We start from the raw sequence: 13183 nt of genomic DNA on the forward strand, positions 1-13183 counted from the left end.
ACAAGTTGAGTCATGTGTTATTGTCCAGGGTTACAACAAAACGTGTGCTGTTAGGGGGTACTTGTGGACCAGAGTTGGGGAAACGGTAGGCTAACTGATGTAGTATGTCCCCCCCCCCCCCCCCCTCTCTCCTCCAGGAACCTGCTCCCAATCAGTCATGTGTGTACAGAGGAAGGAGAGAAGCCTATGGTACTACTGCCCTATATGAACTGGGGTAACCTCAAACTGTTCCTGAGACAGTGCAAGCTGGCCGAAGCCAACAACCCACAGGTGAGCTCCTAACCGTGGCTCCGGCCTACTGTCATCCTACCGTTCTATGGCTATCCTACCATTATCCCAACCCTCTCTCTAGTCTACTGTCATCCTACCATTCTATGGCTATCCTACCATTACCCAACCCTCTCTCTAGTCTACTGTCATCCTACTGTTCTATGGCTATCCTACCATTATCCCAACCCTCTCTCGTCTACTGTCATCCTACTGTTCTGTGGCTATCCTACCATTATCCCAACCCTCTCTCTAGTCTACGGCTATCCTACCATTATCCCAACCCTCTCTCTATTCTACTGTCGTCCTACCATTATCCCAACCCTCTCTCTAGTCTGTCATCCTACTGTTCTATGGCTATCCTACCATTATCCCAACCCTCTCTCTAGTCTACGGCTATCCTACCATTATCCCAACCCTCTCTCTATTCTACTGGCTATTCTGTCATCCTACTGTTCTATGGCTATCCTACCATTATCCCATCCCTCTCTCTAGTCTACGGCTATCCTACCATTATCCCAACCCTCTCTCTATTCTACTGTCGTCCTACCATTATCCCAACCCTCTCTCTAGTCTACTGTCGTCCTACGGCTATCCTACCATTTATTTTATGATCAGTTTATTGGTCACACAAGGTCCAACCGAAATGTGACTTCCGCTTTTAATTCAACCCCTCCGAAATGAACACATGTTTTGAAGAGGTTCTAGGGTCACCCGGGAGCTGCTGTTGTGGGGAGTTAAGGGCACAACGGCAGGCAATGCCATCTAGAATCTGATACCAGCAACTCTCCACTTGCCAGCTTACTCTCTCCCCCCCCCCCCGTCGGAACCAAACTGTCAACCCTCTGGTTTCTGGCTCGCCTCTCTAAGCGCTAGGCTACCTGCCACACCTCATCTTACCATTATCCTACCGTCGTCCTACTGTCGCACTACAGTCGTCCCAACGTCATCCCGTCATACTACTCTCATCCTACCTTCACCCTATATTCAGCCTACATTTATCCTACCATCATCCTACCGTCCACATAAAGGATATCTGTTCTGGATAAGATATCATAGAATAATTGCATTGTGGGGGGGAAATAACCTGATACAGTTTATTAATGTTCAGGGCTCTAGACTGCAACCATTTATAGTCTCATTTTGTGACCTTTTTGACTTGGCTGAGCAAATTTTAAAAATAAATGTAACTGGTCACATCGGTGCGAGCTGCACATTCTACATGATCACGTCACTCCAAACGTCATGTACAGTGGGGCAAAAAAGTATTTAGTCAGCCACCAATTGTGCAAGTTCTCCCACTTAAAAAGATGAGAGGCCTGTAATTTTCATCATAGGTACACTTCAACTATGACAGACAAAATGAGAAAAAAAATCCAGAAAATCACATTGAAGGATTTTTTTATGAATTTATTTGCAAATTATGGTGGAAAATAAGTATAAAAATAAGTATAAACACACACACACATATACAAAAATGTCTAAACATAAATGTTTTCGCTTTGTTATTCTGGGGTATTGTGTTTAGATTGATGAGGAAAATAATTTAATCTATTGGGAATTCACTGTAGACTATGATATTAGTGCACATTAAAACGTAGCCAATTTTAAAAAATTGTTTTTCATTTTTTTATTTTACCTTTTTATATTTAACTAGGCAAGTCCGTTAAGGACAAATTCTTATCTACAATGACGGCCTAGGGAACAGTGGGTTAACTGCCTTGTTCAGGGGCAGAACAACAGATTTTGTACCTTGTCAGCTCGGGGATTCGGTCTTGCAACTTTTCAGTTTCTAGTCCAACGCTCTAAACCACCAGGCTACCCTGCCGCCCCTATTTAATCTCTATTTAACGATAGAACATTCTGGAGCCCTCGTGCAACAGTAAAATATAACAGTAGTCTATTGTCTATGTAAGAATCACTGGATTAGCTTGCATATAAAAATGGCCCGAGTCATACATTATTTAATCGAAGCAGAAATGTATTTTCTTGAATAACATCTCAGGAGTCTATTACACGTCTTAATAAATCACTGTACGACTTTAGAAATTATTTTCGTGACGACGACAAACATTTTTTTGGGGGGGGGGGGCAGGGGGGGCGACCAAATCGTAGGCTGGGAGATGGAAGTCTGGATCCTTGATGTATAACTGATTGTATGTTGCTTCTACAACCCACCGTTCAGACATTCTCTTCCCGCCTTAGCATTTCACCTGTCCCCCCCGTCCCCCCTAACTCTGTAATAGTGTTAACACAGAACAATAGTGTTTTATAGCAATAGGCACTTAAATACCAGTTTGACAACAACCGATACCCAGACCTGTAAAATATCTCTCAGGGTTTTTTTAAAATGCAGTGTTTTCTAAAGGGATATTTCCAAGATTTTTGCCCTGTTGTCTACTTCGCCGAATGCTAACTAGCACTAACGCAATGACTGGACGTCTATGGGAACAGCTCTTTGTGCTAACCCTAGTTAGCATTTGCGCTAATGCTAATTAGCAACTTCCTTCAAACTGCACGCAGAGACATTTTAAAATGGTATCCACGAGTTCTTCTGACTCTGGGGAAATTAGATTTTTTTCCCCCGAATTGCTAAGCTCCCCTTTAATCTGTGGCTCAGGGCAGAGACTGTGTTTCCCATGAAGAGACAATCACCTCATTGTGCTGGGTAACCCCAGGGGTCGTTTGATCCACTTGGCGTAGGCGTTCTCTGAGATGCCTGTAATGTAAATCCAACCAATCAATCAGCCTTGAACCGAGACACTCTCGAAGCACACAGACACACACACACACACACAGACACACACACCACTTTTAAAATAAGAAGGAGAAGCCTTGTTTAAGGTGCAGCAGAAAGAGAGAAAAAAACGACCGACTAATTTTCCATCACAAGACGAAGCTTGCTGCTCAATACCAGTGAAGAGAACTTCCTCTGGGATAACACACCACACGCCGCTTTAATTCTCACCCATCCTCTCAAAATATACTTTAGGCGATTTGTAGGGGCCTAACAAAGACATACTTATAAAAAAAAATGTTTCTCTTGCTGTCTTAATAAACATGTAGACATAAATCATTTTTGTAATTTTAGAGGGAGACTGAGGTTGTATCTCAAATGGCACCCTATTCCCTATATAGTGCACTGCTTCAGACCAAAACACTATGGCACCCTATTCCCTATATAGTGCACTACTTCAGACCAAAACACTATGGCACCCTATTCCCTATATAGTGCACTACTTCAGACCAAAACACTATGGCACCCTATTCCCTATATAGTGCACTACTTCAGACCAAAACACTATGGCACCCTATTCCCTATATAGTGCACTACTTCAGACCAAAACACTATGGCACCCTATTCCCTATATAGTGCACTACTTCAGACCAAAACACTATGGCACCCTATTCCTTTACATAGTGCACTACTTCAGACCAAAACACTATGGCACCCTATTCCCTATACATAGTGCACTGCTTTAGACCAGAACACTATAGGGAATTAGGTTGCCGTTTGGGAGGCACCCTAAAGTGTCTGGAAAGCGCGTAAGGGAGCGTAGCGTTATACCAGTCTGTAGCGTAATGCCAGTCTGTAGCGTAATGCCAGTCTGTAGCGTAATGCCGGTCTGTAGCGCAATGCCGGTCTGTAGCGCAATGCCGGTCTGTAGCGCAATGCCGGTCTGTAGCGCAATGCCGGTCTGTAGCGCAATGCCGGTCTGTAGCGCAATGCCGGTCTGTAGCGCAATGCCGGTCTGTAGCGCAATGCCGGTCTGTAGCGCAATGCCGGTCTGTAGCGCAATGCCGGTCTGTAGCGCAATGCCGGTCTGTAGCGCAATGCCGGTCTGTAGCGCAATGCCGGTCTGTAGCGCAATGCCGGTCTGTAGCGCAATGCCGGTCTGTAGCGCAATGCCGGTCTGTAGCGCAATGCCGGTCTGTAGCGTAATGCCGGTCTGTAGCGTAGGGTTATGCCGGTCTGTAGCGTAGCGTTTTGCCGGTCTGTAGCGTAGCGTTTTGCCGGTCTGTAGCGTAGCGTTTTGCCGGTCTGTAGCGTAGCGTTTTGCCGGTCTGTAGCGTAGCGTTTTGCCGGTCTGTAGCGTAGCGTTTTGCCGGTCTGTAGCGTAGCGTTTTGCCGGTCTGTAGCGTAGCGTTTTGCCGGTCTGTAGCGTAGCGTTTTGCCGGTCTGTAGCGTAGCGTTTTGCCGGTCTGTAGCGAAAGACCCGGGCTGTTCCATACTGGCCATGATCAGGAGAGGGAGACTGAGGTTGTATCTCAAAGGGCGGTGCACAATTTGACCCAGCATCGTCCAGGTTAGGGGAGGGTTTGGCCGACGCATTGGTGCTTCCGGGTTAAGCTGGTGGGTGTTAAGAGTTGTTTGGCAGGTCATGTTTCGGAGAATGCGTGACTCGACCTTCGAGCCCGTTGGGGAGTTTCAGCGATTAGACAAGGATCAAAATTGGGGAGAAAATATATCAAACAGAACCAACTTATTGACATAAGTATTCAGACCCTTTGCTATGAGACTCTAAATTGAGCTCATGTAAGTCCTGTTTCCATTGATCATCCTTGAGATGTTTCTACAACTTGATAGGAGTCCACCTGTGGTAAATTCAATTGATTGGACATGATTTAGAAAGGCACACACCTGTCTATATAAGGTCCCACAGTTGACAGTGCATGTCAGAGCAAAAACCAAGCCATGAGGTCGAAGGAATTGTCCATAGAGCTCCCGAGATGACAAGATTGTGTTAAGTCACAGATCTGGGGAAGTGTACCAACAATGTCGGCAGCATCGAAGGTCCCATTAACACAGTGGCCTCCATCATTCTTAAATGTAAGTTTGGAACCCCCAAGACTAGAGCTGGCCGCCTGGCCAAACTGATCAATCAGGGGAGAAAGGTCTTGGTCAGGGAGGTGACCAAGAACCCAATGGTCACTGACAAAGCGCCAGAGTTCCTTTGTGGAGATTGGAGAACCTTCCAGAAGGACAACCATCTCTGCAGCACTCCACCGATCAGGCTTTTCTGGTAGAGTGGCAAGACAGAAGCCACTCGTCAGTAAAAGGCACATGACAGCCTGCTTGGAGTTTGCTAAAAGACACCTAAAGGACTCTGACCATGAGAAACAAGATTCTCTGGTCTGATGAAACCAAGATGGAACTCTTTGGCCTGAATGCCAAGTGTCACGTCTGGAGGAAACCTGGCTCCATCCCTACGGTGAAGCATGGTGGTGGCAGCATCATGCTGTGGGGATGTTTTTCAGCGGCAGGGACTGGGAGACTAGTCAGGATCGAGGGAAAGATGAACTGAGAAAAGTTCAGAGAGATCCTTGACGAAAACCTGCTCAGGACCTCAGACTGGGGTGAAGGTTCACCTTCCAACAGGACAATGACCCTAAACACACAGCCAGGAGTGGACAATGTACGAGTGGCTTCGGAAGAAGTCTCTGAATGTCCTTGAGTGGCCCAGCCAGAGCCCGGACTTCTACCTGATCGAACATCTCTGGAGAGACCTGAGAATAGCTGTACAGCGACGCTCCTCATCCAACCTGACAGAGTTTGAGAGGATCTGCAGAGAAGAATGGGAGAAACTCCCCAAATACAGGTGTGCCAAGCTTGTAGCGTCATACCCAAGAAGACTCGAGGCTGTAATCGCTGCCAAAGGTGCTTCATCAAAGTTCTGAGTAAAGGGTCTGAATACTTAAGTAAATGTGATATTTTGGTTTTAGATTATTTTTAATAAATGTTAAAAAAAAATCTAAAATCCAGTTTTTTCTTTGTCATTATGGTGTATTGAGGGGTAAAAACAATTGAATTAATTTCGAGTCTCATAGAAAAAGGGTCTTAATACTTATATAAATGGTGTAAATAAAGTAGTTCTGTTTTTATACATTCGCAAACATTTCTAAACCTGTTTTGGCTTTGTCATTATGGGGCATTGTGATGTCATTATGGGGCATTGTGATGTCATTATGGGGCATTGTGTGTAGATTGCTAAATATTTGTAATTTATTTTATTCATTTTAGAATAAGGCTGTAACAAAATATGGAAAAAATCCTTTACTGTGTCAATATGGATCTGACCGTGCTATTGTGTGTGTAGAGAGAGAGAGGTGCCTTATTGTTATTATGAACTTGGTACCAATGTAATTAGTGCAGTAAAAACAAATGTTTTGTTATACCTGTGGTATACCGTCTGATACAACGGCTGTGAGCTAATCAGCATTCAGGCTCGAACAACCCCGTTTATAATGTTGTGTGTTTATTTATATAGATATATATGTATGTGTGTTCTAGGTTTAATCACGTTACAATGTTGCAAGGCGCTGGTGTCTTATTCCCTAACACAAAGGGTCCAATTTAATACGAGTTGAGTCACGCTGACAGATCAGAACACAGAACATTAAACAGCTGTAAATCTCTTCCGTGTGTGTGTGTGTGTGTGTGTGTGTTTGACAGCTGGCAATCTCTGCTGTGTCCATCAGAACCAGCCCCCTGGCCCACAATGCATCTCACCCCAGCAGTGTGTCTGACTCGGGCTGAGATGGCACCCTATTCCCTATGTAGTGCACTACATTTGACCAGGGCCCTATGGGGAATAGTGTGCAATTTGGGACACAGTGTCGGGGTTATGTTAAAACCCTGATGGTGTACATCAGGTGCTCTCTTTCACTCTTCAGGGGAATCGGCTCACACAGCATGTCATCCATCCTCTTCTCTCTCTGGTTCACACAGCATGTCATCCATCCGCTTCTCTCTCTCTGGTTCACACAGCATGTCATCATCCTCTTCTCTCTCTCTCTGGTTCACACAGAATGTCATCCATCCTCATCTCTCTGGTTCACACAGCATGTCATCCATCCTCATCTCTCTCTGGTTCACACAGCATGTCATCCATCCTCTTCTCTCTCTGGTTCACACAGCATGTCATCCATCTTCTCTCTCTGGTTCACACAGCATGTCATCCATCTTCTCTCTCTGGTTCACACAGCATGTCATCCATCCTCTTCTCTCTCTGGTTCACACAGCATGTCATCCATCCTCTTCTCTCTCTCTTTGGTTCATACAGCATGTCATCCATCCTCTTCTCTCTGTTTGGTTCACACAGCATGTCATCCATCCTCTTCTCTCTCTGGTTCACACAGCATGTCATCCATCTTCTTCTCTCTCTGGTTCACACAGCATGTCCTCCATCCTCTTCTCTCTCTCTGGGTCACACAGCATGTCATCCATCCTCTTCTCTCTCTCTCTGGTTCACACAGCATGTCATCCATCCTCTTCTCTCTCTCTCTGGTTCACACAGCATGTCATCCATCCTCTTCTCGCTCTCTTTGGTTCACACAGCATGTCATCTATCCTCTTCTCTCTCTCTGGTTCACACAGCATGTCATCCATCCTCTTCTCTCTCTGGTTCACACAGCATGTCATCCATCCTCTTCTCTCTCTCTTTGGTTCATACAGCATGTCATCCATCCTCTTCTCTCTGTTTGGTTCACACAGCATGTCATCCATCCTCTTCTCTCTCTGGTTCACACAGCATGTCATCCATCTTCTTCTCTCTCTGGTTCACACAGCATGTCCTCCATCCTCTTCTCTCTCTCTGGTTCACACAGCATGTCATCCATCCTCCTCTCTCTCTGGGTCACACAGCATGTCATCCATCCTCTGCTCTCTCTCTCTGGTTCACACAGCATGTCATCCATCCTCTTCTCTCTCTCTCTGGTTCACACAGCATGTCATCCATCCTCTTCTCGCTCTCTTTGGTTCACACAGCATGTCATCTATCCTCTTCTCTCTCTCTGGTTCACACAGCATGTCATCCATCCTCTTCTCTCTCTCTCTGGTTCACACAGCATGTCATCCATCCTCTTCTCTCTCTCTTTGGTTCACACAGCATGTCATCCATCCTCTTCTCTCTCTCTCTGGTTCACACAGCATGTCATCCATCCTCTTCTATCTCTCTGGTTCACACAGCATGTCATCCATCCTCTTCTCTCTCTGGCTCACACAGCATGTCATCCATCCTCTTCTCTCTCTGGCTCACACAGCATGTCATCCATCCTCTTCTCTCTTTGGTTCACACAGCATGCCATCCATCCTCTTCTCTCTCTCTCTCTGGTTCACACAGCATGTCATCCATCCTCTTCTCTCTCTCTCTGGTTCACACAGCATGTCATCCATCCTCTTCTCGCTCTCTTTGGTTCACACAGCATGTCATCTATCCTCTTCTCTCTCTCTGGTTCACACAGCATGTCATCCATCCTCTTCTCTCTCTGGTTCACACAGCATGTCATCCATCCTCTTCTCTCTCTCTTTGGTTCATACAGCATGTCATCCATCCTCTTCTCTCTGTTTGGTTCACACAGCATGTCATCCATCCTCTTCTCTCTCTGGTTCACACAGCATGTCATCCATCTTCTTCTCTCTCTGGTTCACACAGCATGTCCTCCATCCTCTTCTCTCTCTCTGGGTCACACAGCATGTCATCCATCCTCTTCTCTCTCTCTCTGGTTCACACAGCATGTCATCCATCCTCTTCTCTCTCTCTCTGGTTCACACAGCATGTCATCCATCCTCTTCTCGCTCTCTTTGGTTCACACAGCATGTCATCAATCCTCTTCTCTCTCTCTGGTTCACACAGCATGTCATCCATCCTCTTCTCTCTCTCTCTCTATCACACAGCATGTCATCCATCCTCTTCTCTCTCTCTCTCTGGGTCACACAGCATGTCATCCATCCTCTTCTCTCTCTGGTTCACACAGCATGTCATCCATCCTCTTCTCTCTCTCTCTGGTTCACACAGCATGTCATCCATCCTCTTCTATCTCTCTGGTTCACACAGCATGTCATCCATCCTCTTCTCTCTCTGGCTCACACAGCATGTCATCCATCCTCTTCTCTCTCTGGCTCACACAGCATGTCATCCATCCTCTTCTCTCTTTGGTTCACACAGCATGCCATCCATCCTCTTCTCTCTCTGGTTCACACAGCATGTCATCCATCCTCTTCTCTCTCTGGTTCACACAGCATGCCATCCATCCTCTTCTCTCTCTGGTTCACACAGCATGTCATCCATCCTCTTCTCTCTTTGGTTCACACAGCATGCCATCCATCCTCTTCTCTCTCTGGTTCACACAGCATGTCATCCATCCTCTTCTCTCTTTGGTTCACACAGCATGCCATCCATCCTCTTCTCTCTCTCTCTTTGGTTCACACAGCATATCATCCATCCTCTTCTCTCTCTCTTTGGTTCACACAGCATGTCATCCATCCTCTTCTCTCTCTGTTCGGCTCACAGAGCATGTCATCCATCCTCTTCTCTCTTTGGTTCACACAGCATGTCATCCATCGGCTAGTTCTCTGTCACCTTTCCATTTTAAACACAAGATGTTTATGTACATCCCGCTAGGCTAAGCCACAGTGATCAGCATCATGATATGCTGTTTATGTACATCCCGCTAGGCTAAGCCACAGTGATTAGCGTCATGATATGCTGTTTATGTACATCCCGCTAGGCTAAGCCACAGTGATTAGCATCATGATATGCTGTTTATGTACATACCGCTAGGCTAAGCCACAGTGATTAGCGTCATGATCTCAGCTCAGAAATCAAGCCATCTGGGCTAATTAGACAGATAACAGGATGGTACTGAAGCAAACTTATGGTTCCTCGTGTCTCACTAGATTGTCTCTTACTTTCAGTGTGTCCCAAGTGCACTACAAAGCTAGTAGGTAGTCATTATCAGAGCCTATGGTCCTTTTGGGATGCAACCTCTGTGTCTGTATTAATCAGGGGTCCTTCAGGCCTGTCTCTTGGGGCCCTCAAAAACCAAACAAATAATTTTTCTCCTGCACAGACTATTTGGCCCTCTGTCCTGTCTGTGAAACTTAATAGTTACAATACTAGTTTCCTAGTTGTTATACAGTCTTTATCTTGTGGAATCTGATAAGTGCCTGTCAGATATGTCCTACTACAGTGATGCAAGCCATTATCATGTTTTATCTCATTGGTGAAATGGTAAACATCACCAACCAGGCTACTTCTCTGAATATCCACCCCCCCCACCCCTCCTTCTCTCTGTTGTGCTTTCTTCCCCCCCTCTCTCTGTTGTGCTTTCTCCCCCCCCCCCCCCCCCCTCTCTCTGTTGTGCTTTCTTCCCCCCCTCTCTCTGTTGTGCTTTCTTCCCCCCCTCTCTCTGTTGTGCTTTCTTCCCCCCTCTCTCTTCCCCCCCTCTCTTCCCCCCCTCTCTCTGTTGTGCTTTCTTCCCCCCTCTCTCTTCCCCCCTCTCTTCCCCCCCTCTCTCTGTTGTGCTATCTTCCCCCCCTCTCTCTGTTGTGCTCTCTTCCCCCTCTCTCTCTGTTGTGCTCTCTTCCCCCCCTCTCTCTGTTGTGCTCTCTTCCCCCCCTCTCTCTGTTGTGCTCTCTTCCCCCTCTCTCTCTTCTCCCCCCCCCCCCCCCCTCTCTCCCCCTCTCTCCCCCTCTCTCCCCCCTCTCTCTCTTCCCCTCCCTCTCCCCCCCTCTCTCTCAATTCAATTCAATTCAATTCAAGGGCTTTATTGGCATGGGAAACATGTGTTAACATTGCCAAAGCAAGTGAGGTAGACAACATACAAAGTGAATATATAAAGTGAAAAACAACAAAAATTAACAGTAAACATTACACATACAGAGGTTTCAAAACAGTAAAGACATTACAAATGTCATATTATATATATATATATATATATATATATATATATATATATATATATATATATACAGTGTTTTAACAATGTACAAATGGTTAAAGGACACAAGATAAAATAAATAAGCATAAATATGGGTTGTATTTACAATGGTGTGTGTTCTTCACTGGTTGCCCTTTTCTCGTGGCAACAGGTCACAAATCTTGCTGCTGTGATGGCACACTGTGGAATTTCACCCAGTAGAAATGGGAGTTTTTCAAAATTGGATTTGTTTTCGAATTCTTTGTGGATCTGTGTAATCTGAGGGAAATATGTCTCTCTAATATGGTCATACATTGGGCAGGAGGTTAGGAAGTGCAGCTCAGTTTCCACCTCATTTTGTGGGCAGTTTGCACATAGCCTGTCTTCTCTTGAGAGCCATGTCTGCCTACGGCGGCCTTTCTCAATAGCAAGGCTATGCTCACTGAGTCTGTACATAGTCAAAGCTTTCCTTAAGTTTGGGTCAGTCACAGTGGTCAGGTATTCTGCCGCTGTGTACTCTCTGTTTAGGGCCAAATAGCATTCTAGTTTGCTCTGTTTTTTTGTTAATTCTTTCCAATGTGTCAAGTAATTATCTTTTTGTTTTCTCATGATTTGGTTTGGTCTAATTGTGCTGTTGTCCTGGGGCTCTGTAGGGTGTGTTTGTGTTTGTGAACAGAGCCCCAGGACCAGCTTGCTTAGGGGACTCTTCTCCAGGTTCATCTCTCTGTAGGTGATGGCTTTGTTATGGAAGGTTTGGGAATCACTTCCTTTAAGGTGGTTGTAGAATTTAACGGCTCTTTTCTGGATTTTGATAATTACGTGGGTATCGGCCTAATTCTGCTCTGCATGCATTATTTGGTGTTCTACGTTGTACACGGAGGATATTTTTGCAGAATTCTGCGTGCAGAGTCTCAATTTGGTGTTTGTCCCATTTTGTGAAGTCTTGGTTGGTGAGCGGACCCCAGACCTCACAACCATAAAGGGCAATGGGCTCTATGACTGATTCAAGTATTTTTAGCCAAATCCTAATTGGTATGTTGAAATTTATGTTTCTTTTGATGGCATAGAATGCCCTTCTTGCCTTGTCTCTCAGATCGTTCACAGCTTTGTGGAAGTTACCTGTGGCGCTGATGTTTAGGCCAAGGTATGTATAGTTTTTTGTGTGCTCTAGGGCAACGGTGTCTAGATGGAATTTGTATTTGTGGTCCTGGTGACTGGACCTTTTTTGGAACACCATTATTTTGGTCTTACTGAGATTTACTGTCAGGGCCCAGGTCTGACAGAATCTGTGCATAAGATCTAGGTGCTGCTGTAGGCCCTCCTTGGTTGTTGTGCTCTCTTCCCCCCCTCTCTCTCTCCCCCCCCACTCTCTCTCTCTGTTGTGCTCTCTTCCCCCCCACTCTCTCTCTCTCTCTCTCTCTCGCTCTCTCTCTGTGCTCTCTTCCCCCCCCCTCTCTCTCTCTCTCTCTCTCTCGCTCTCTCTCTCTGTGCTCTCTTCCCCCCCCCCCTCTCTCTCTCTCTGTGCTCTCTTCCCCCCCTCTCTCTCTCTCTCTCTGTTGTGCTCTCTTCCCCCCCCCCTCTCTCTCTCTCTCTCTCTCTCTGTTGTGCTCTCTTCCCCCCCCTCTCTCTCTCTCTCTCTCTCTCTGTTGTGCTCTCTTCCCCCCCTCTCTCTCTCTCTCTCGCTCTCTGTTGTGCTCTCTTCCCCCCCCCCTCTCTCTCACTCTGTGCTCTCTTCCCCCCTCTCTCTCTCACTCTGTTGCGCTCTCTTTCTCCCCCTTCACTCTCATGTTTAGTTTCTCTTCCTGTCTTTCTAGGCAGTCTCTCAGCAGGACTTGGTCCACATGGCGATCCAGATCGCATGTGGGATGAGCTACCTGGCCAGGAGAGAGGTCATCCACAAAGACCTGGCCGCCAGGAACTGTGTGTGAGTATCTTATCACCCTGCTCAGCTCAACTGCTAATACTTTTGGGCAATAATCCGGAGACAGGTGTTTTCTCCGTCTCTTTAGGTATCAGACTCGAATTCCGCTGATTTTCAAAACGTGATCCTCCAGATAGTGGACAGTTATCCTCAACACAATACTTTTTTTTAAAGCCGCACAGGATTACCAACATAGACAGAAGCCTTCTGTATGGCAGACCAAATCTAAACTCTTCTCTCGGCAGGTCCAGCCCACTCATTATCTCAGCCAATCATGGCTAGTGGGACGACTGC

General features: G+C 46.1%; 1 protein-coding gene across 4 annotated transcripts in view; it reads left to right on the top strand.

Annotated features, from left to right (window-relative positions):
- The window catches only part of LOC139409579 (tyrosine-protein kinase RYK-like), a 98871-nt gene that overhangs the window by 73959 nt on the left and 11729 nt on the right, over positions 1–13183 (top strand). For all 4 annotated transcript variants that reach the window (XM_071154945.1, XM_071154947.1, XM_071154944.1 and 1 more), the window contains 2 exons: positions 138–270; positions 12783–12892. In XM_071154945.1, coding sequence (XP_071011046.1) covers positions 138–270; positions 12783–12892 — 243 coding nt within the window. The remainder of the gene's footprint in view (positions 1–137; positions 271–12782; positions 12893–13183) is intronic.

The sequence above is a fragment of the Oncorhynchus clarkii genome, chromosome 5 (genome assembly GCF_045791955.1).
Source record: "Oncorhynchus clarkii lewisi isolate Uvic-CL-2024 chromosome 5, UVic_Ocla_1.0, whole genome shotgun sequence".
NCBI classification, from domain to species: domain Eukaryota; kingdom Metazoa; phylum Chordata; class Actinopteri; order Salmoniformes; family Salmonidae; genus Oncorhynchus; species Oncorhynchus clarkii.